This window comes from Lygodium microphyllum, chromosome 11, assembly GCF_053477565.2.
Source record: "Lygodium microphyllum isolate KBCC chromosome 11, Lygodium_microphyllum_v1.1.10, whole genome shotgun sequence".
In the NCBI taxonomy this organism is placed as follows: Eukaryota; Viridiplantae; Streptophyta; class Polypodiopsida; order Schizaeales; family Lygodiaceae; genus Lygodium; species Lygodium microphyllum.
The window spans coordinates 131,296,153-131,321,652 of record NC_141145.1 but is presented as its reverse complement, the minus strand read 5'-3'; the positions used below and the strand labels follow the sequence as shown (position 1 = coordinate 131,321,652).

At 38.7% G+C, this 25,500-nt stretch overlaps 1 protein-coding gene across 7 annotated transcripts in view; it reads right to left on the bottom strand.

The window, feature by feature from the left end:
- Positions 1 to 18,613: 18,613 nt before the first annotated feature.
- LOC148029386 (V-type proton ATPase subunit d2-like) overlaps positions 18,614 to 25,500 on the bottom strand; it is a 112,384-nt gene continuing 105,497 nt past the window's right edge. For all 7 annotated transcript variants that reach the window (XM_087688194.1, XM_087688198.1, XM_087688197.1 and 4 more), the window contains 2 exons: positions 19,319 to 19,453; positions 18,614 to 19,148 (listed from right to left, as the gene is read on the bottom strand). In XM_087688194.1, coding sequence (XP_087544320.1) covers positions 19,017 to 19,148; positions 19,319 to 19,453 — 267 coding nt within the window. In that variant the 3' untranslated portion in view covers positions 18,614 to 19,016. The remainder of the gene's footprint in view (positions 19,149 to 19,318; positions 19,454 to 25,500) is intronic.

Genomic DNA, 25,500 nt, shown 5'->3' with positions numbered 1-25,500 from the left:
TATCAATACCAGGATGTCCTGCACAAGGCACATCATGGTTATCAAACAAAACTTCCTTTTGTAGTTCCCGTGCACTAGGAACACACATCTTGCATTTTCGTTTAAGAAACCCATTCTCAATTGAAAAGTTCTTAAATGAACTTGCCTTATCATAAATAACAGTAGGTAATGAAACTGAAGTATCTGGTCTATCCCTAATCAAAGAGTCTCGTTATATGGCCTGATAAATTTTGCCATATAAGAGTCCTCTAACTATGCTTCCTTTATTTCTTGAAGCAATGAGCTTTCTATAATTGTAAAGCTCATTTGATACATTATACGAGATAATGCATCAGCAACAACATTATCCTTACCCTTCTTGTATAGAATTTCCATATGAAATTCTTGCATCATTTCAGCCCATCGAGCTTGGCGCCCTCGAAGATCTAGTTGACTACAAAAATACTTAAGGGTATGGTGATCTATATAAACTTTAAAATCTGCACCATATAAATAGTGCCGCCAAACTTTAAGGCAATGAACAATAGCATAAAGCTCTTGTTCATGAACTTGCCAATTATGTTGGCTTGGGGATAGCTTCTTGCTTTCAAAAGCTATAGGCCTGCCTTCTTGGCTAAGGACTGCACCTATCGTGATGCTACTTGCATCTGTTTCTAAAGCAAATGGTTTCTCAAGATCAACTATCTTGAGAACACGGGCAATAGAAACTGCTCATTTCATAGCCTCAAAACTTTCTTGTTGCACTGATGTCCACACGTAGGGCACCATATCTTGCAATAAATCTGCCATAGGAGTAGCTATATACGAGTATGTGTATATAAATCTCCTATAGTATCCTGACAATCCCAGAAAGGAACGAAGAGCTGTTTCATTTTGGGGTGTTGGCCAACTAAGTATCACAACAACCTTCTTGGGGTCCATATTGATCCCATCAACATATACAATATGACCTAAATATTCTATCTCTACTAAACATAGAATCGTCTTGTCTGGGTTAGCATAGAGTTTTGCTTCCCACAAAGTTTCAAAGACTGTCACCAAATGTGACTCATGTTCATGGATACTCTTACTATACACAAGCACATAGTCAATAAAATCTACAATGAACTTGCCCATGTATAGTCTTAGTAAATCATTCATTAACATCATAAAAGTAGCAAGAGCATTTGTTAAACCGAAAGGCATAATCAAATACTCATACTGACCAAATCTTGTTCTAAAAGCAGTTTTAGAAATATCTTCATCTCTTACTCTAATCTAGTGATAACCACTTTTTAAATCAATCTTACTAAAGATAGAAGCACCACCTAGAGCATCCAAGAGATCATCAATACGAGGCATAGGATATCTATGCTTGACAGTTATTTTATTTAAAGCCATGTAGTCTACACATATTCGAAAAGAACCATCTTTCTTTTTTACAAGTAAAATAGGGGCTGCAAAGGGTGAAAAGCTAGGTCTAATCAATCCTTTGCTTAAGTACTCATCCACCACCTTACGAACTTCATTCTCCTCTTGTAGACTCATCCTGAATGGGGGTCTAGAAATTGGATTAGCTCCTGGGACGAGCTCAATCCTATGCTCCGCATTCCTATGAGGAGGTAAACCAAGAGGTAGATCAGACTTAAATACATCAAAAAATTGGGCTCTTATTTTACTTGATAAGGCTGAAGGGATACTTGTGGAACTTCCACCTTTATCCGTGTCATCCTTTGACAGACATTTAGAAATATTTAAAATATAAAAAAAGTAAAGAGACTTACAGTCAATCTTGAGCGCCTTGGTCATCGAGAGAATCTTCACTTCTTGGAGATCTGGTTCTCCGTGAATCAACAATCGTCGGTCCTCGTGCTCAAATTGTATATGAGAAGAGAAGTCAAATATGTTGAAATTCGATACTCATCGATGCAAGAAAACCATAGGAACTGACAGCACTTGAATCGGAGTCCGTTGGAGCCCAAAAATCCCAATTTTTGCCCGCCTCAAGATGTCACTTTGGCGTGAAATTTCAGAAGTGCTCCCAAGCTCAATTGGCAATGATAATACTTCAAAAGCTTGTCTTCAAATCATTCTCGAAGCTCATGAAATCGGTTTGCAATTTGGATGTTGTACCAAGAAGTTATAGATCTTAAAAAATGTGCTCAAAAAGAAGAGAAAAAACACCCTTTTTTTTCACTAGGGGATGGAGGGCTCACAAGCTTGGTAAAAACGAGATTCCATCTCACATGCAGAGTGCCACAATGAATTTACTAAGGATAAAAGGTGGAAGGGAGATAGTCATTCTCTTAAGTAAAAGAGAGAAAGCTCTCTTGTGCGATGGAGTGTGCCTTGGCCTTGGTGGTGCTATTGGTGTGATTTTGGGCTGCCGCTGGGCCTTGTGGTGGGTGCTGCCAGAAAGAGGCGTTGCATTGTCTTCTGTGGTGTATTGTAGAGATGCCTTCATGCTACCCACTCCTGTGCGCTCTCACAACTGCCGCACGATCCCACTTGTGTGGTCGTAACAATGTCTTCTGTGGTGTATTGCAGAGATGCCTTCACGCTACCCACTCCTGTGCGCTCTCGCGATTGCCGCATGATCTCACTTGTGTGGTCGTAACAATGTCTTATGTGGTGTATTGCAGAGATGCCTTCACGCTACCCACTCCTGTGCGCTCTCGCGACTGCCGCACGATCTCACCTGTGTGGTCGTAACAAAAATCCCCAAATCTTTTTTTGGAAACCCGCGCCCTCTCACTCAAAAGATGGTGTTATGACAAGAAGGTAACCATTAGCTAAAGTTTGGGAAACACTAGACAAAGTGTTTTTTTATTGTGATAAGACTGAATGGAATGATGATGATCTCAAAGACTTTAAAAACCAATTGAACCTTTTCAAAAAAGGTGATGACAGAAGCTTGAGGTGATCAACACTTTACTCACTATATGGTAGGAAGTTTGTATATGTCTGTTTCTTCATTGTCGAACTGATATAATGTTTTTTAATAACTTTCTTTATTTTTTGACTATGCAGCATATTTAATACAACCATGCTCCATACTTTATTAAACAATATGGATCTCTATCTATCTGGTCAACCCAAGGTATGGAAAAATCACATTATCAAGCAAGAACAAAATATTTCAGTCACACAAGACATGGAGGTGGAAGACACAAAGCCAACAGTTTATTAGAGATCTTTCAATGGTTCTATCGACAAATATGGCATAAATTCAAGCTTAAAGATATAACCACATCAAGCAATACATCATCTTTAGCAAGGACTATACAAATTGTTACCCAAAGAAGAAAAGATAGATATTTAAATTCTTGCGCAAAGCAAAGATTTACAGAATGATTACAAACCAAACAAAGAGTTGGGAAAAGATGGGTTTCAAGAAACCCTTGATCTTTGGCATCTTCTAGTCTGATTGTGTTGCAGAAGAGTCCTTAGTTTCAGGCACCTCGACAGGGCCTCCAGAGGAGTCCTTAGTTTCAGGCACCTCAACAGGGCCTTCAGAGGAGTCCTTGGTTTCAGGTAGCTCGACAGGGCCTCTAGAGGAATCTTTTGTTTCATCCCACTCAATAAGACCTCTGTATTTCAAAAAATCCTATTTTTGATAGCCTGGAAGAAGCTTCAAATTCTTACTATCTCCTACATAAGAAAGCAAATAAGAGCCAAGAACTCCAAAATATCCAGCTCTAGATCCACTGTATCCAGGCATGAAGCCAAAAACTCTTATGGCTTCTTCCTTCTACACTAAAATGATCTTGTCCAAACCTCTGCTGAAAACTTGAGATCCAATTACCTTTTAGATAGCTCTCAAAGCCATCATTGGTAGACTTGGAGAGCTTGACAATCTACTATGATATATTGCAATTGTTTGATTGTTTAAGTTTTCAATATAATGGCCAAGGCTTTGATTTTTCCCAAGCTTCATTGGCCTAGAGCTCTTGGCCCTTCCAAGAAAGTTGTCCAGATCTTCAATCTCAATCTACACAACAAACCACAATAGTATAAAATATAAGATATTTATCTATAATGCATAATAAAGTCTAACATAAACTCAATGGGTAACTTCGAATTATATTTCATACCTTAGGGTGTTCGTCTTCTTCAAGAAGACTATCATCATAAAGATTTATTGAACTCTTGGGTTTCTCATCTGATGCAGACTTCAATCTCTCTTCATAGCCTATATCATCAATACGAAGTCTCTTCTGGACCTGCAAGAACTCTTCTTCTGTAGGTAGCCCCTCCTTTTCGTATTCTATGATCTGATTAATACATGTATATAAGGCTATAGAGCTGTCTTGGAAATTCTCTCCCTCAACATCAAGACTTGCTAGTGGTTCTTGTTCATAACCTATAAAATCCATGTCATTTTGGCCCCAACCTGCAAGGATTGCTAAGCAATAATATTCTCTAAGATCAAAAAGATATTGAATATCATTTAGCAACACATATCTCTTCTTGTTGATAAGATAAGTGGAAATGTTGAAACACATGCAAGAGGACATTCTTCATCAACATGGGCACTTAGCTCGATCTCCTTTTCTTCCACCATTGTGATATTGTCACTCTTAAACATACATCAAAACCTTGGACAAGTTGATTCTCAATATCTTCTTGGAACATCTCCTCCTTCTCTTCGACCTCCTTATCCATACTTGCAATATCCTCTAGCTTTCTCTGTTGGGCTATATCTGGAGAAGAATTTTCCATGTACTGAAGTTACACAATAAATCCAACATCCTTGTGGATCAGAAGGCATTGGTGTTGATCCCTGTCGAAAGGGAAACATGTTTCTCTCTTCCTGAATTCCTCATCAATGAGGTTGAACCTGCCTGGCAAAGTTGATCTGGCTGTACTGGTGGCTCCCATGACATCACTATAATGAACAAATCCATTGACTTCTAAACCTTGCACATGTCTATCATAAAAATATATGTACTCCTTAAGTTTATCTTCAAGATCCTCCAATAACTCTTTCAAATCAAAAGGAACATTGAAAATTTTCCTGATATAGCTAAACTTGGAAGAATTTCCAGTTGTGTGTAAGAAATCAAAGAGCCTATCATCAGAAGTCTCCATTAGCTCCTCCTCATCCATTCCTTCCAAAGATAGCTTTCTCTTTGTCATCTTGACCAACAAAAGATTTATCCTTGCAAACAAATCAGAATGGCAACAATCTCCAATCAAACGCGATAGAACCATGGAAAGAGGCCTCAAATGCAAACAAATCGCATTTCATAAGACAAAAGATCGAAAAAGGAGAAAAAATTTTATGTGACTGGTGAAACGCAAAAACAGGTGTCCAGAGGCCAAAGCCGGTGAAGAACTCGCGTTTCACCGGACACTACTTGAAAACAAGAGTTATTTCATCATTTGACCGGTGAAACGCGACAGTTAGGAAGACATCACTAACCATAGACATTATTTCAAGTTTCATCAGTCAATAGATTCAGAACACCAAGAGAAACATGAACTATGAATTAATTCTATTAAAACACAGAAATTTGTGATAAAATCCTTTCTGGAAGTGCCATGCTCCTTTTGAAAGGCACAAAACACGACATCTGTGATTTTTCAAGTGTTGTTAAAAAAAATTTCTATACTAATCAATGAAATTTTGTTCACATACTTGTAATAACAAAATTTTGTTACCTATCAGAAATTGTTGAAGTGCTCTTCAAACAGGAAGCAAGGACCTTGAAGACAAATTAAAGCAAAATTTCGGGAGAAAGAAAGACAATATCGGAGAAGATGATTTCGAAAAGCTTTTATATTAATATTGTGTGTTTAGAGTTTGATCAATTGTCAAACATGTGTTGATAGTTCCAACGAAAAAGTTAACGTAATGATGGCAAAATAAAAGCAACTGCAAATTTCAAGGAAATTTCTAATATTTTCGCATGCATGAAAGGAGACTCCCTTTTTTTCGGGGATAACAATATCTCAGAATACGTGCGCACGTGTTCCACTTAAGACACCGCCAATTAATGCATGTACCATCAATTTTTAGAAAAGTTTCCCAATAAAAGGAAACAACGGCCAAATTTTTTCACATTTCTCAACGGACTTCGCAAAAGACAAAGCAACCCAAAAGAATCATCTAGAATTGCGAGAAAATTGTCGTGTGAAGTCATCCACACCTGGAAAGTATTCCATTTCATGTCTAACAATACTATTTGTTTGCAATTTTTACCATAGTAATTCTAAAATTGAAAGATGCATGGCAAATTTCATGACAAAACTAGCCTGATGTTATAAAAATAGTTTAATGTCACTTTGAAACTTATTTTTATTGCACAAACACAACATTGTCGAGTGAAACGCGATAAGAAGCTTCGGGTCGTGGTCATGCAGCACATTTTCGCATTTCACTGGGAGTTTTTTTTTAATTTGGCTTTGATTCGCACTTCAAAATCCATGTCTGTAAGGTAAGCTGATACCAGTGTGAAAAAGTATCTTTCTTTTCATGTCTTATGACATTGCTTCTAGGGTTTTAATAGTATGGAGCTTATAGGTAGTTGTCACTTTTATACTTGTTTTTTTTGTACCAGCATAACATTGTCGTGTGAAACGCGATCAGGGTCTTCGAGCTGTGGTTGTGAAGAACATATTCGCATTTCACCGGGCTTATTCACAAAATTGGTTTTAAAAGGACTTTTTCTAGCAAAGCGCGAGACAAGGTATGGTTTTCTGCACTTTTCCTTTGACTCGCATTTGAAAAGTTCATGTCTATGATATAACCTGGTGGTAGTATAAAGAATTATCTTTCCCTTGATGTTTTATAACATTACTTCTATGGCTTTAATGGTGTAGAGATTGTAGGTAATTGTTATGGTATTCATTGTTTTCCTTAGTTTTGTTGATTATTTTGCTATTTATGTGTTGTCTCGTGAAACGCAAAAATAACATGTTGCAAGGAGGTCTCACTTCTCAAACTCGTGTTTCACTGGACAAGAAGTAATATGTCTTTTTTTGGCATATGGCTAGGACTAAATCAACAACAAGGAAGGAGAAGATTGATCCTAGGGGTTTAGCATCAAAGATTCATCAATCTTCAAAGCCTCAGAAGCGCTCTAGAAAGTCAAAGCCGAAGAGAAAGTTTTCTCAAAATGTCAGGTGCCTAATGGAGATTAGGAAGGCAATAAAGGCTCTAAACAATGCAATTCCAAAGCTGCCTTTTCAAAGGCTTGTCAGGGAGATTTGTGACAAATATAATTTGGATAGTTTCAGATGGACAAGAACAGCCCTTAATTGTATACAGGAAGCCACATAGAATTTTTTAGTTGAGTTTTTTCAAGATTCCTATATTTGTGCTGCTCATGCTCACACTCATGGACAAGGACATGGTAATTCTTAGGAGGCTAAGATATAGATTTTCAAAGGTCCTTGAGCCAGTTCCCCTCACTGATGAGAAGATATTTAATATCCTTAATGTGCCCCCAGCTAGGAGAAAGAAAGATGATTCTAGTCCCAAGGTTGAGGATGTCACCCATGAGAGGGATACAAGGCAACATGAAAAAGAGGAGAAATCTAAAGAGGAACAGGCAGATAAATGGAGAGAGTATAGGAGGCAAAGGGCTGAAGAAAGGGAAGCAAAGCAACTAGAGCCCTTTGAAAATGAGCTGGCAACCCTTCTTGAAGCAGCTAATCCAGAAGGATTCAATGTGTTTTGTTTCTTACCCGGTGACTTAGGCAAAAGAGCTAAGATTATCTCCTTTAATGCTGTATGTGTTCAGATTCTTAAGGATAAAATAAGACAAATAAATGACAGTATTATTCTTGCTAGCCTAAGGTATATCCACCCATAATTACTTCTACTTTTTGATATTTTTTTAACAATAAGATTTTTCTTATTTATACTCACTATTTCTATGCCTTTTCTAGGTGTGTAATGCATGAGTTTCCTTTGAATATGCAACAAAAAATTGAGATTCTTGATCCATCTATCTCACACTTTATGAGGAACGAGCTTGATACAAGTTTTGTTGAGCAGTGGTTCAATCTGATTGACTTCGATACTTTGGAGCTCCTTATAATTCCATATAATGAAAAGTAAGTGATTCAATATTCTATTAGAGTTTTTGAGATTTTATCCTACTAATTTGTTGAGATATGATTGCTTTCACTTCTCATTGGAGCTTGATTGCAATAGACTGTGTGGATAAGTAATGTTTTTTAATCAACTCTATGAAAGGAAGCCATAGAAATGCTAAATTGTAAGTTATATTATCCAAGGGCTCCTTGATATTTCAATTCTTTTTTTTTTAAGTACTCTAAATTTTAATATATTTTATATATAGAGGTGCAAAAAGATTAATTGAAGACTTAGAGAAAAGACCCCCTATGCCGTCTGATTTGCTTGCAACAATGCAATGTAGACAAGTTGCAGTAAGTTATTGATTAAAATAATTGAAACATAAGTTTATTCTATGAACTACCATCCGTAAATTTCATAGTTTTACTTTGTGTTGGTGGTTGCAGTGTCCTCATCAGGATGATAGCCATTCTTGTGGCTGGAGGGTGATTGCAAATGCTAGAAGAATGGTTAACTTTGTTTATCTTAATTATGATAAACATGTAAAGGTAATATGAAAGATGCTAAACTTTAAGATAGATATTCATTGCAAATAGTCCATTGATAATAAAAATATAGTCTATTATAAGAACAATAATGAACTAAAACTCTTTTTCCTATAAATGTGTGACAGTTTTCGAAGGATTGTTATACATCTGAGCATGTTTGGTACGTCAGAGCAAAGCTCTTGAAGTATATAATGGTCAATTGTATACAACCAATAATAGAGATTGGTAGGGATTTACACGATGAAGGAGATGCAGTGCTTATAACCACAGAAGGTGAAGCCACAGCTTCAACACCTTTACCCACACCTTCTACACTCAAGGCATCAAAGAAAGGCAAAAGGACTCCTAGAAAGGATAGTTCTCAAAAAAAGAAATAGCTTTGCCATATCGCCTTGTAAGCCTTCATATATAGAAATTTGCCCTTCAGCCCTTGTATATCTCATAGAGATGGCAGATAGACATCTGCTACAAAATTTATACATATATTTTATATTGATAGTAAAGATATCTTTTCTTGAATTTCCTTGCAGTGTATATTCTTTTCTCTCCTTTTCAATATCTGCAAAAAATAAATTATAAATGTTTGTTAGTTAGGAAGTGAGATCTTGATATACATCTAAGTAGATATAATATGATGTGAAAACTTACTCGTTTCTTATCAAGTTGGAATACAAAGTAGCATGGTAGTTCAATGTCTTCATTTTGTATATCCATCCTCACTTGATGTAGCGTACATGATTTTCTGATCTTTAAGATTGCAATAATATCCTCGTTGAACCAAATATCAAGATCCACTATAGGATCTTTGCTGAAATCATCAAGATTCTGGTCTAAAGCAACTAGACTACTACCAACAAAATACCATCGACTATAGTAAAAGATAAGGATAAAATTTTGAGTAGCAATCATATATTTACAAGCTATAGAGTCTTGATCTATCTTACATATAATTTTTCCTTCTGTCCTTGTATCCCATCCTTCATCAACAAATTGTATGACATGATCATATGTTAGTCTCTTCACTGAAAGCATGGTTTTTGTTCTTCATATCTCCATATTAGAGAAGAAATTAATAAATATATTAATAGGCATAAACAAAGTAACTTTGCTTAGCCTACTTGAGATATTAGATTTTAATGCTTTCTGGATCTCAGAAAATATCTTACATCTATAGCCCTCACTAGTAGCTGGACTTGGCAAAGGCCACTCAAAGCTTGAAAATTCTGGCAAAGGAAGGAGGTTTATTGATCCCCATTGGCAACGCCGCATAGGAATAACATAAGAATGGTCATAAAAGAATATTCCATTCTCTACAAGCTCTGTCTTCTTTCTGCCTCTATACATTTCTTCTCCAATTGAACCATGTATAACATCAATAACATCAACAATAGACTCCACTGGTTGCCATTCCTCAAGATTAGAGGGATAGACATCTACAAGACAAACAAATATTATAATGAAAAAACATAAACCATATTTAAGAAAGGAAAAACTTTAAGAATCAAATTCTTACAATTTAGTCTATGCATTGGAAGCTTTGAAGATCCAGGTTCCAAACACAGCTCTCTATGCATGAACACATGTTGCACTAGTACCTCTTTGATGCTATTCTTATTTGCTTCAAGCTTAAAATCTCAGATTCTGCCCTTCCAAGCAGAGATAAATGAGCTCTCATGTCTTTGCCTTTTTCCACATTTTACTTGTTGCATGGTGATCCAACTACCTTTGCTAATGATAGTAGGAATCCATCTTCCATCAGTTTGGAATGAGTTAAACACTGATATGGATGTGATTTGGGAGCTTGGACACCTTGTTGAACGTCGAATTTCTGTATCCATGGTAGAAGAGAGAGAGACACAAAGAGAGAGAGAGAGAGAGAGAGAGAGAGAGAGAGAGAGAGAGAGAGAGAGAGAGAGAGAGAGAGAGAGAGAGAGAGAGAGGACTAGGCTACCACAACGGAGGGAAAAACAATAGAGGAATAAAAGAAAGGAGGGAAAAAACTGAGTGCCATGCTTTTCACTAATTTGAATTTAGATTACATCAGTCATTATCATTAATCTAGATATATTATTAAATAAAAGTAGCCGAGACTCTATGCCATTAATGCAAAAGATGTCATAATCACGAATATAAGAGACTAAAATAGATAATAAAAATACAAATTCGTAATATTATTATATTTATATATTTTTGTAAAATGATTTTTTATTTTTTTTAAATAGAAGTTTTGTTACGGAGGCTTTGCTCCTATTGGTCTAGAGCACTCTCTCTCCACATCCTAAAAGGCATTTTTGAGACCTCAAAACTCCCCTAATGTGTGGTCCATGTTGTGCCAAACATATCACTTCCTTGCATATCTTGAAATAAATGCATTTAATCATCTCTCTCTCTCTCTCTCTCTCTCTCTCTCTCTCTCTCTCTCTCTCTCTCTCTCAAATGCCATTAATGAACACCTAATAATAAACTAGAGAAGTAAATTTTTTTATTATAAGGATAAATATATTCAAGTATAAGTTTTTGCTCCAAGAAAATTGATTTAAATCAAGTAATTTGCCTAAGGTTCATGATTATCACTAGGTCTTCTAAGGAGAATGGGAATAGTCTTTCCTCTCTCCTTTCGTTGTCCACAAGTTGGTTCAGGTCTTTTGAAGGAATAGCGAACAAACAACTCAGCTCTTGCCCTTAAACTACACATAGCCACAACAACAATATAGTAATAAGGCTTTGTATCCTGCACATGCTCATCCTCTACTTACTTTGCTTCTTAAAAATGTAGTTTGCTTATATTCCTTGGCTGTCCCATGCTACTCTCAATTGGTCCTGCAATGTTTCATTTTCTATAGGCACGACTATTTATGAATGTATGATAAGTAATTATGTAGCAGCTCCTTAAATTATTTTTGTATATAGAAACAATATTTGACCATATTTGATATATTGATATATTTATTAAATATTGACTTAACTACCTAGAGTGAGAATATCCATAAATAGGTTTACAAAATCTCATGAGCATCAAAATGCTAGACATACAAATCTTGTGCAACATATGAACAATGACCTACATCATAGAGAGTGGAGGGTGGTTTAGTATATCCCAATTCCTAAGGAGTAAACTCGATAAAATCATCCAAAAGGAATTTAAATAGTCACCTCCCTATATTTCTGCAATCATAAGTATCTTCATAAAGCTAACTTGGTAAGGGAAAGGTAAGACACTAGTCTCAAGAGAACGGCCTAGAGGATCCAAACTTCTCCCAAATTATTGTTACCTATCTCTAATGGATCTTACTACTTGTTTACATTTTCTCTAGTAAATTTAGAGGTGCTTACCACAATGTGTGTGTGTGATTTTTTAATTTTGTTATTTGTGTTTTATTATTTCATTCATTGATAGTTTTCTTTGTCAAGTGGACAAAGAATTTTGATCATCCACCCACAATGCAAGAGATTATGTATGCCACTCCATGAATACATTGGCATGCTGGCAAATTTGGTGGCCCAAGGGATTCATCCCCAACAATGGGCCCACCACACCCTACTCATATGAGGTAGATAGAGAGGAAGGGGCAACTGCAATGGAGAGCATGGGAGGAGATCGAAGAATAATAGCTCAAACTCTCTCTCTCCATTGTTCTCTCTCTTTCCTATTCTCTCTAACTCTCACTCTTACACACTCTCTCACTTTATTATTTTCATCACTCTCTAATTCTCCCTCCCTCCCACTACCTCTCTCCATTCCTTGCCTCTCTCTCTCTCTCTCTCTCTCTCTCTCTCTCTCTCTCTCTCTCTCTCTCTCTCTCTCTCTCTCTCTCTCTCTCTCTCTCTCTCTCTCTCTCTCTCTCTCTCTCTCTCTTTGCTTTCTTACAGGGATTGGAAATACCATCCCCCTATCTTTATCTCCACAAGTATCCTCTCTTTATCATCTGTATTGGAATCATCTCAAAGCATCATCATCACCAACCTTTACTCACACCTCTCCTTTTGCATATTCATGGTAGCGTGCAAATTTGCATCACAACTCTGTGTGTGTGTGTGTGTGTGTGTGTGTGTGTGTGTGTGTGTGTGTGTGTGTGTGTGTGTGTGTGTGTGTGTGTGTGTGATCTTCTCTGTTCTAAGGCTTTTTAGGGGAATTTACACAAGATTGTCCTCCATAAAAATATCACATCCTCTCCCCCTTAAAGAAATCGATATATCCTCATCTTAGCAAGAATTTGGGTATTCTAACTTATCATAGATTCATGGGGCAATGCCTTATTTTGAGATCAACAATTTGATTTAGCTGCCCTTAATATTCTGAATCCAATTTCTACAAGTCAATTTTACCAACTCATTTCCAATTAATCCATCTTTATCTTGCCTTCATTTGGGAATTTCCTCCTTCACAAGAAGTCTACTAAACTTTACTTTTGAATCAAAACCTCTTGGAAATGTCATGGAGTAAGATTTTACCAAGTAATCCCAATATCCTTCTTTAACAACATAATTATTTAATATGCTAAAGAAAATAAGGATAACACACTTATTCATATGACCTTAGGCTTTGATAAACTTACATTGTGATAACCTTATGCTCTCATACCTCATGTGATGTACGTGGTCCTAGCTAGGCTAGAGAAGGCAACACTAAGTAGTTTCCCGAACCTCTCTCCACGATGAGTGGCACCATCCGCATCCTATAGGATGCAATGTTTTAACTAGTCAACTAGTCCCAAAGTCTACCTCAAAGAAAAACATGAAGGCCTAAACCAAAAAGGATCTAGCTTGAGGGTCTCTAAATTTTTAAGGTCTTCTTAAAAATTATCATCCAAGATCCCACTAAGGAGAGCACTTAGTAGTCTCTCAAGGAGAGAGTAACCAACATTACACTTGGTTCAAGGAGAGCATAAAACAAGGGAAAGGTATGCAACATCCACTACTCTATCATAGCATAGTCCACTATCATTGTCCTAAAACAATGTTGGTTCAAGTCCTATCCTACTATAGAAGTAATGATGATTGATCAGCTCTAATCATGGTCATGATATACAAAGCCACTTAACTCGTCACGTCCACCTGTCCTTAGGATAGGGTCTCCCCCTTTCCATGTCATATTTATCATGCTTTAGTTATCTAAGGAGTTTAACATATCCAAACATTGTCCTTAATTATCCAAATATACAAGGTTTACAACACACTCTTTACAACACAACATATCAATTATGAATATTGACAAAGACTTCCTTTTAATTTGGATTCAATCCTTTATTGTAATTCTCATGGGGCTTATCTCCCACGAAGTCAATCGATCTTTTGTCTAAAACTTGAGGCCTTTATTTCAATCCAAACAATGGGGATTGCAAAGCTCTCATACCCTTATTAACCTAGGGGTTTACTTGCTTCGAGTCCATCGAAGCTCCTCCATCTAAGTTGATGATGCAACAACATGCTTGGCCTTTTTTGCATCACTTGGCTCTTAACATCGATACCAAGCAACTTACTTCATGCTTCCAAACATTCCTGCTGGACTTGGGGGCAAGTCCACAACCATCAATTCTACATTGTTGATCCCATGGAACCAACTAATACATAATCACTTAAATCTTCTTAATCACAAGCACCCATAAAGTAATTATATAAAAGCAATGCATACAACCTTTCTAAGACATCCAAACTCTAAGAATGACTTTAACATGTAAATACTTTGAAAAACATGGACTTGTCCACTTAATGATGAAAGGTCAATAATTCTCATTTGATTGTTCTTGTGGTGATCTCATTGACTTGAGCATGAGACATATGTGTCACACATGGATTCCACCTCTCTCCTTCACTTGGGAACCATTGTGATTTACTAATAACATTTCAATAACAACCTTAGAAGAAATCAACAAAAGGTATCAAGAGATATAGAATGGACTATATAAAGAATGATATGTTTCAAGAGGTTTGGATAGCATCTTTTTCCTCTTTCTTTATATGCATCTCTCTCTCTCTCTCTCTCTCTCTCTCTCTCTCTCTCTCTCTCTCTCTCTCTCTCTCTCTCTCTCTCTCTCTCTCTCTCTCTCTCTCTCTCTCTCTCTCTCTCTCTCTCTCTCTCTCTCTCTCTCTCTCTCTCTCTGTGTGTGTGGATGGACCATACATGTATATAGGGTGAGCATTTCCTTTATGCTATAGACACTATGGCCCCCCTCCTTGCCTTTATGTTTAACATGGCCCTTCCAGAAAGCTTTCTGGATGAGTGGACCATGCACACCATTGTGCCTATCCACAAGTCTCGAGACCCCTTAGATCCGAGGAACTACAAGATCGTCATGGTAGGTCACACATTGACCAAAATATATGAAGCATTATTAGAGGCAGAGCTTAATGTACATGTAGAGAGAGAGAGAGAGAGAGCAACATGACAGATTGGCTTTAGAGGGGGGCTTTTCTACACTTGATTACATTTTTATCCTCAAGGTTATTATGGAATAGGCAATGATGAGAAAGCAAAAGCTATATTGCTACTTTGTGGATTTCCACATAGCGTTTAACATAGTTCCACAAGATAAAACTACCATAAAATATGTAGACGTTAGAGATCCTATCAAATATGATTTGGGGTATCTATGCACTATATGAGAGGGTGACTAGTGGAGTGACTAGTGGAATGAGATGCCCAAGAGGACTATTGGACAAGGTCTCTAATACTATAGGAGTAAAGAAGGGATGTTGTCTCTCCCCTTTGCCCTTTGAACTCTACACTGACGAGATAGAGAGCAACATCATGCAAGGAGGAGGAGATAAAGTGGATGTAGCACGTGCTTTACTCTCCATTCTACTTTATACTAATGATGTTTTGATCTATGAGTCACAAGAGAGTCTACAATGATATCTACACACCCTTCTTGATTTCTATACACAACATGGATGGACAATAAATATTAGGAAGAACAAGATTCTAATCTTCCACACATCATCCCTTGTGAGGATGAGGTAAATCTTCACCCTGAGAGAGAGGGACAAATGGAGGTGGCATACTCGTATGTTTACTAGGGAGTTGCCTTTTCTACGTTGACAAGGAGGTTCACCATGGCATAGGCGGCTAACTCACAAGGATATGCTACTTTGGCCAAGTTGGAGTGACAGTACCACCACACACATTTCCAAGAGCCCCACACCACACAGAGATAGTTATTTGATGCACTGGTCAAACCAACCACGATATATGGTGCATCAATTTGGACCCTTGGCTTGGCTACTTAAGGACACAAATTAAGAGGCCACATGTCCTCATGATCTCACAGATGATGTGTAGCAAGCCATGAGTACGAGATGAGATCATCAAAGCAAAGTTTGCTACACTCCCCATGAATGTTATAAGCTATTTTCAAAACCAACAGCTTTATCCACAAAGTGCGGGTTATGCTTCCAAATCGACTACCCAAGAGCACATTTGAGGCTTCTCAACAACTAGCTCAAATAGAATGTGAGACCTCATGGTACAAACAAGTCACACAATGGCTTAAAGGTTCTGGGATTGACACTGACCACCTCTCCCCTTCCAGTACAACACTAACTCCCCTTCCATAGACCTCTCTCTCCCTCAAAGATGAACCTAGTCATGTAAAGGATCTTTACTAGATATATACATAGCACACATGGACCTATGACCTCAATAGTCCCTCCCTAATATATGAAGATGTGCTACTACAAATACCAATTTTTTTAGTACTACAATAGACTGCTTCATTGTGAGACTTTGATATTTGGATGTATACATGCCACATGAGATGGAGGGTGCCATTAGCCAACTTAGGGTCTCGTCCCATCAACCTTAGATCAAGATGGGGACAGGCTCATATCCCCCATGTAGCACAAATCTATATGTAGACTCTTTCAAAAGGAGATAGAGAGTGAGGAGCACTATGTACGCAAACGTAGAGCCTACAACATGGTTCATGGTAAATACCCCACAATTTTTTGAAATGACTTTTCCCTCAGATCTATCATCCAATCACTAGATCAACACTGATTAGGCGAGTTCTTGATCAAGATTTAGAGGCTCTATACATCACTACACAAGATGGCATGATACAAGGGAGCAAAGCAATCAAAGCTTGTTGACTTCTCCTAGACCGCTACACTAGAGAGAGATGAGGAGATTCACCAACACCACAATTAGTACCTAGCAAAGATGGGAGATCAAATTAGATATTAACCCTACATCTCCTCAAGGATGTATGACATACTCTACCTCCCAATCCTCACTAGATGGAGTTAATAGATCCATGGATTTTCCTACTCTCTCTCTCTCTTATACTCACATTATCGTGTATTGTATACCTTTGTAGCTTCTCTATGCGTTATATATCACTAGCACAAATCACATCTTGCCATCATAGATGACATCTCAATATGGCACTTTCATACTCAATGATGGCCATCATTGTACATGGTTGTCGCATAGGCCAATTTTGGTCTCTATAGACATTAATATTTCTTCCTTCCTTCCTTTCTCATACCTTAGTGCTTGGTTTTCTTCTTAGCAATAAAGCGCCTCGACATGGGTTTTTTTTTTGTATAGATAACTCCCCAAAGTGGAGTGTAACTAAAAACTTTGATTTGTGCCTTTGTCCCATACGCCTTTGAGGCATCTAAAAAGATGTTAATATGACTACTTTTCTCTCTCCACAATTCTCTTTTTCCCAATCTTGAACTATCTCGTTCACACACACACACACTCTCTCTCTCTCTCTCTCTCTCTCTCTCTCTCTCTCTCTCTCTCTCTCAAAGGTAGCACAACCTTGTGTGTATATGTGTGGACATATGCATGCATGCATGTGCGCGCACGCATTTCTTTTTTTGCGAGCAGAAAGATTAACACTTCCTTGTGTGTATATGTGCATGTGGACATGTATCTACATGTGTACATACATGTATGTTTCTATTTTGTGCAAAGAAAAGTGAGGGGGGAGGGTTTACATGAAGAAAGGTGCAAGTAGTTAATTATGGGGGTCATGATTATCATCCAACTTCCCTCTTCCCCCCAATATCTTCATTTTTACTCTCGTCTCCCTTCATCATCCTTATCGTAAGCAATTCCTTGAATCATCATCATTGCCCACCTTTCCTCTCATCTCCCTCGCTTTTTACCTATTGATTGTGGTGTTAGACCCCCATCACAACTATACACACATTTTTTAAGAACAAAAATTCTTCTCTATTATAAGGCTTTTTAAGCCTTTGGGATTAAGGGGGCCTCACAAGCAAGGCCATTGTGGATTGGAATGTCACAATGAAGCACTTTAACTATATGAGATCAAAATGTCAAATCTTGTGGAGAAGTGGGTTTATTCCATTTTTGAAAGAAATCTTTTAACATTGAGATAAAGCTAATGTTTGACCTAGAAAAGGCCCAAGAAGAAGCCATATACCATAGTTGGTAAAAGGACCGCCTAACAAGAAGTCATATACCGTGAAATTGCTAAAAGGACATGAGTGCTAACCACCACCCTCATTGCTAAAAAGAGTCTCACTATTCTACAGTTAAAAAAGATCCATCTAATGCTTAAAAATAATGCTGTCCACGATTGCCCTGAAGTGATGTTGATCCACAAAAGGCACCCAAAATACCTCATTGAGGTTCTACACAACACTTAAAAGTGAAGTCCTCTTGAGATTTCTAATTTCCACTTGTCAAGTGTATCAAACCTTGAAGCCATATAAAACTCTACTATAGATTTTCATTGCTACCATAAAACCTCGAAAGGTTCCCTCATCCCTATCTAAGTAGATTGTTGTCATTTGCAATGTCCACATCGAGAGCTCACCAAGCATAGAAATAGATAACCTCATTCTCCAGATACCTATGGATCTATTTGTCTAATGTAGCTCATGGCCTCACAATAAAAAGAAATAGAGAGCTAGAGCTTTGCTATCTGTTTAAGAGTAAAAGCTCAAACTGCTTTGACCCAGTGCTCCAGACCCCCATCGTCAACATGGCACATCACTAACCAATCTTTGAAATTTCTTTATGTTGGACATTCTATTAGGATCAACCAATCATATTTGGATATTTCCAAAAGATTCACTGTAATTTGTTTCATGATTATGCAAACATTTATAATAACACAATGAGAGCATGTGTGTGAGCGTGCATGCATGCACATGCACATGTGCATAATTAGTGTTCTCCGAATACCTCAAAGACACATGCAACTCTGCCAATATATCATTTGCACCGCATGTGCATGCGGGGGGGGGGGGGGGGGGGGGTGGGCGTGCGTGCGTGCGTGCATGCGCGCGCGCGCACAAAGTGTGTGTGGAGAATAATTTAGGACTCTTTCTAATAACACAAATTTAAAAATGTCTTTTCTGGGACCTACATAGATATATCATGTATGGTCCAGGCATTTGGGGAACACTAGTTCAGACTCTTCAAATCTCTTGCATTCAACATTCTCACAAGATCTGCTAGTTCAAAATAGTAGGACGATGCCATCGTGAACACGTGCTTTTTGGTTTTGAGCCACACATTCTGATATCCACATCAAGTTTCTAATCTCCTGCTCCCTCAATCTTACATATGCAAAGAACACAGCATAATGGAACTGCAGTATAAAACACCAAGCAAGTTATGTGGGTAATGATGATTAAAGCATATCAAATAAGATGCCAATTCAGAAAGGATAACAAACCATGGACACTGAAGAGAGTAATATGCATAATGAAAACGAGCACACATCAGATAATGAGTAATCCAAGGCAATGCAAGGTGCACCTGCTGTGTGAAGGCCATACACAGTCGCTTTACTTCTTCCTCGTAAAACGCCTTATCGAGCATCTGGCTTTCTCCATATGAGATTTTAAAAAATATTTCTTGGTATGCTGGATACTTTTCCATTGCAACTCGAACCTATCCAAACACAGTACAACATTTGCTTGCATTATTATGCCTTGAATTATGATCTTTATGAATGTTTCTAGTACCCCATAGAAAGTAGTATGCTTAACAATTAAGATATTTGCTCATTTCCAAGTACTTTCAATGACTTAAGTGAATATCATAATTCTTGAGCAAATTCTTGTAGATGGTGCCTACTGATCTACTGTTCACCATTGGCCAATGTATAGGCACCATGGTATTGCATCCACCAGGCATACGCATTTCTGTGAACCCTGGTAACATGGGATGGGTTTTGGAGACGGACACGGACAGGAATGGGAATGAGGATAGGGATGAGAATTGCCATCCCATGTCACCATGAGAGGAGGTTCTAAAATGGGAACAAGGTTGGGATGGTACAACAGCAGGATGGGACTGGGACGTGGAAGCTAGAGAATGGTCAACCTATGTTACTATGGTCTGAATCAGATGGCCATTTGAGTGATGTTCAGGGCTACATGCATGAGATGGATACCCTTGCACGTAGGTCCCCAATGGTGCTTGGTGTGAAGGATCAATCCCCACTATCATTGCACCTCCACCACCCATCTAAGGGACCTAAGAAATACATGCCTAAAGAATGAGTACCCCCAATGTGATGAATTGTTGGATGGGTGAAAATGTGTGCAATGGCAAGAACTTGTGAAATGGGTGTCATGGATGGGATTTTTGAATGACAAGATGCACCAAAGAAAAATCTCCACAGTAATCAAGTGAATGAGTGGTACTACCTGATTTTCTTTCCTAGACCCACTTCTTTATACATTCACATATTGGGATGGGTCAACATTATCATGAATACTTACATCCATGGCCTATGGGACTGGATAGACTAGATGCAGCATTGTTCCCATCTCAGTGTATCCTCTTTGGGTTGTGGACTCTGGATCCTCAATAGCTTCAAATCAAATTGCAGTGCACCTTCCTTTGGTTTATCGATACGTTCATTTAGATGAAACATTACAGGAGTATGATGAGGCAGATCACAAGCATAAGGCTACAACCCTTGTAGGACTGTCTAAAGTCCTTGCCTCATAATCTCTAGACTCCACATATTCATCTTCGGTGAGAACATACATGAATCTTGGAGGGATACCTGACATCTGAGGTGGATCTTGCATTTGAGAAAAAGGTTGACTGTACCATTTAATCAGATCATCAAGTGAAGGGGATATTGAAGCCAAGATAGGCTCTGAAGAGGACTGTTTCAGTGATGATGGCTGAGACATATTTTCTTGCATTCTCACATGCTTGTAAATGCAAGCTTTCTTATCAGGGCTTAGGAGTCAATCAAGATCTTTCAGCTCTGATACCATGTGAAGAAATGCTAGGGAAAACAAAAAGAAACGCAAAGCATACAGCACAAGGAACACAGACTATGGAATGTTCAACAAGAATGAATAAATATGAAGATGTAATGATACAGTGTGGGGCCTCTAACCTCCGTCACTCAAGGACCAGCAATGCAGTGAGCTGAAAGTGGCGTCGAGGACAACATGAACAGCTCTAAAAGTGTGTCAAACTTGTGACAGTTCTCAGAACGCAGCAGCATCAGTCCACAGGTGATGCTGATGTTGTGGGCAGCAGTGGAGAGAGTGAAACATAGCCCTCTAGGCAGCACGATGCCATAGGAGACTCTCTGCAAAAAAAATGTAACAGAGGAAACCATAGACTGGAGCAGAAACTGCTGTGGTCCACAGCAGTCGTGATAACATGACAGCAGCTGATGAAGATGTCTAATGGCTGGGAAAACAGTAGACAGGCTGGGCAGACCACTTGGATGCTAGTCAGAGCAGGGGCAGGCTGATGACAGCAAGACAAGCCACCAGCAGCTAGGTAGCAGTTGGGTGATGACCTCCTGGACAGGGTAGGAGCACATGGCTGATGTCAATGGCTAGTACAGCAGGGTGGCAGCTTTTGGAAGGGGCATCTGCAGGTAGAGAGGTTGGTGGATGATGGCTGGCTGGTACACTGATGACTAGAAGAGACAAGTATGGAATAATCAAGGATAGAAGTGGGATGATACAATCTTTTATAGAAGGTTTTCTGGCATTTTTCCTACTGTTCAGAAAATAAAACCTTCCCTTTTTTCTTGTAAATTCTTTTTAACGCTGTTTGGGGCTGCTTTAACGAGACTAGATTAGGCATTCATGCATATAAAGTAAACATTAATGCGTAACTTTATTTTGGTAGCTCAACACCCTCTCCCAAAGTGGAGTTTCAAGCACACCTATGTCATTTGGCCAGTATAAAATCCCTCTCCCAAGGCTGAGTTCGGGCAAATCCCAACTACCATGGTAGTTGATTCTCCTTACAGCTCTTCCAATTAAGGGTTTTCAGGTCTTCCTTCCTCATCTCCTTCAAGCTACCCTAGGACCTTCATCAAACCATTGACATCCACAGTTTGAGAGGGGGTTTTTGCTTTCTCCACTTCATATATCCAGGTTTCACGTTGTTTTCTTTTTCTCCAACATCAGTGCAAGTGCATAATTTCCCTATAGGGGCTTGTCCAACTGGCACCTTGCTGGATGAGCATGCTCCTTATTGTATTACCCCTTGCATTCATATTGTGTAAATGTTGGGTGTTTGGAAAATATGAAAAGCTACGATTGTAGGCATGCCTCCAAATGAGAATCCATGCATAGTGTAGCATCATGCCCTTTTATCTCATCAAGAGGAGCATTATGAGCTATCATTGCTCACCCAGCATCATAAGCAAGCAGCTCCCACACTTCTTGTGGCAATTACTCACATTTGCCTCTTCCTCCTTCTACATTAGCACCCTACTCTAGGTTTTACTTTTGTATGAACTACTAAACTTGGTAAAATTAAAAAATAAATAGTCATCCCAAAAAAAAACAAAAGAAACAAAAAAGACCCCAAGTCCCAGCTGAGTGTTCATCGTGACCATTGCAAGTCCATGGGTAGTCCATCATGACACCCTTGATCATGTCTTGATTTCACTTGGCTAACAACTTGGTCAACTCAAAAGAATGTCCATCATCTCTATGATCCTAGTAGATCCTTTCCTACTTTCCTACCACTTCACATCACGATGCATCGTTACCAAGAACGCCACTCTTTAACACTACCATCCACATATCCTCAAGCCACTTTGCACCTTGAGGCATCATTACAGGGCATACCACCCTTTAACACAGTTCCCTCCACCTTTCCGCAAGTGAGCACATCATTTCCCACTGGGAGCAAGGGTTGATTCCTGAGTTCCACTCTAAATTACAGCATTTTCCCCTTGCATCTAAGCATTCAAGTCATCTCATTGACCGCTATGCGGCAAGAGATCACACTCGATGTATCAATCTCAATTTTGAGCTTCAAGAGTTTTCAATTAAGGAAGGGGATGATCTCAAAGTTAAGTTGGCTGAATATCAATGGTTACTTGCGGAGTTTGCCACTATAAGTCACGTTCTTCTTGAACAAGTTTCCTAAAAAGTACTTACATTTTATCCAATACATTATCTCACTACCTAGACTGCTAACCTTCTACGAGAGTGCTAGTTCTTGCATTACGTAAGGCTACATGACCAAGTCCACAAGAAATTCTCCACACATACTTATTCAAAGAGGGGGCCTATTGCATCTTCTTCACAAGATAAAACCAACAAGGGCAAGAACTCACAAGATGCCAAAGCAAGCCAAACCAAGGGTGACTCCCCTTCTTCAAAACCAAAGAAACAAAACCCATCTAGCAACAACTCCCTAAGAAAAATAGGTTTTGCACACACTACCAAAGATTGGGCGAGAAGTGTCATACCAAGGCCCAAGGCCTTCCTCCGAAGAAACCTCAGCAAACCGCTGTGAATGCCTCCACTTCGGCTGGCTAGTCTAGTGGGCCTACAAATGTTGCCCCATTTGCTCCTTTGGCCCTAGCAACTATTGGACATGTGACACACGGACAACCTTGGCAGACAATCTCTTTCACTACCCTTGAGGGACTGGCTAATTAGTCTACAAGTACTAATCCCACTATACTTTATGCATCCACTTCATATTTACCTCCATCTAGGACTACCTCACCACCTCGTCAACAGGCGTTTCATTGACAGATCCCTACTAGTGGTTGTACACAATGGTGGCCACATCCTTAGATTAGCTTCATCTTCGCACCCTTAGGTCTTTAGGCTATTGAGTCAGACCCATAGGACTTTGTCCTTAGATTTTCCTTTTGAAGTCATTCACTGCATTTACTCACACACATACACATTTGTATCATTGCATTGTTCATTCAGTTACGTTTTCACTTTTGTTTTGTTTTATTTTTTGGAGCATCTCACTACTAACCTCTATGCTTGCAAATCTTCATCTGTTTCGCAAAGTTCTGTTTTCAATGTAGGACTAACATGCAGGTTTGCACCAGTCCTACCTTAGCTGGAAACTTAGGATGCGCATCATTCCATTCATGGTTTCATCATCCTAGGAGTTTTGCTCTTCTAGCTGTATGGAGACTTCCGCTCCCGAGGAAAATCATGCAATATCTCTCTTGATGCAGTGACTTCTATCTTGTTCTTCCAATTGGGATACTTCCTCACATCATGGTTCTCGGCACCACACGAAGACCAACATCCGGCTCCTCCTTCAGTATCAATATCCAAGGTTCAAAGGGGGTTGCTACCCTTCTTGATATTCTATAAGTCTCGACACTTGTCTTTGACATCGGCCTTTCCCTCCCTATTGTACCTTCTCCCTTTGCATTGCATGATTTCATCATTTTTGAAAAGGGTGCTTAGGCAAGTGAACAATTTTTCCACAAGGAACATTGTCCAAGTAGCACTTGCTACATGAGCATTTCACAACATATAGCATACTCATTGTCCAGATCACCACTAGACATATCCTAAGTTATTTCCACCAACAGTTATACACCACACCACCATTACTTTATCACCCTTTCCTCGTCATCGACACCCTTGAGTGAATGGATAGCTTGTCCATCCATATCTATAAAAAGACAAGTTGCTTTCATTCAATCTTCATCATTTTATGCTGATTTCTCACTCTACCATGCAAATTTCAATCGTCAACCACCTATTGTCTACTGTCGAGCCATCACCGACTATAGCCCATCACTATCCAACCCTAGACGGCCTATTTCCAACCATCACCTTAATGTTGGAGATCTTCAACTGCTATGTCATCATAGCACCTAATCAACCTATGTTTTCAGCATCTGCTGCTAGGCGACAAGCTGCTGCCATCTCTCCAACCAAGCGACTGCTACAGTACCTGCATTTTTTCTATCCAACAAGTGGCCTACATCAGGAAACACCTCTCCTACTATTGCTTGACAGTTCTCTACTTCAGGTGATTAGTTTTCAACCTCCTCTAGTGGTATACTATTGCGTGTACTAGATTTCAACCTCTGAGTACTGTGTTTTGATGACCAATCTATTGCCCTTCATTATTGAGTACTCTCTCATCTCTGACTGGTGGTTATAGTACTTGTGATCTATTTCCAGTAAATGTCATTCTCTGACACTACTACTTTTCCCTTAGACACTCTATATACTCTTCATTCATTTATATTTTTTATTCACTGTAGAGTTGTGTTCTTTCTCTCTCCTTCTGCTTGTGTTTGTTTCTATGTTTACGTTTGGAGGTTTTTTTTAAGGGTTTGATTTTTGCTTGTCTATATCTATGTCATTGTGTTTCTATCATGGCCATACACTTTGTGTTTCCTTAGTGCAAACCCTAGCAACTACTCCACAGTTTTATTCACAATAGTGACATGTGTCTTCAACGTAGCCAGAAGGATCTCTTGCTGTGTCGGAACCTTGCAGAGTTGGCAATGGATGCCACTCCTACTCAATTCTCAGCATAGGCTCCTTGGGGGACTAAGTGTAAAGATGTTTAATATCATCTTTCCTTCTGTAGTTCCTGCTTTTGAGGCAAGCTTTCCAATCAGGAGCCTAGGTTTCTTTAGTGAGTGGCTAGCTCTAATACCATGTAAAGAAATGCTCTATAACAAATGCATAGACCGATAAATAAACACAATTAGG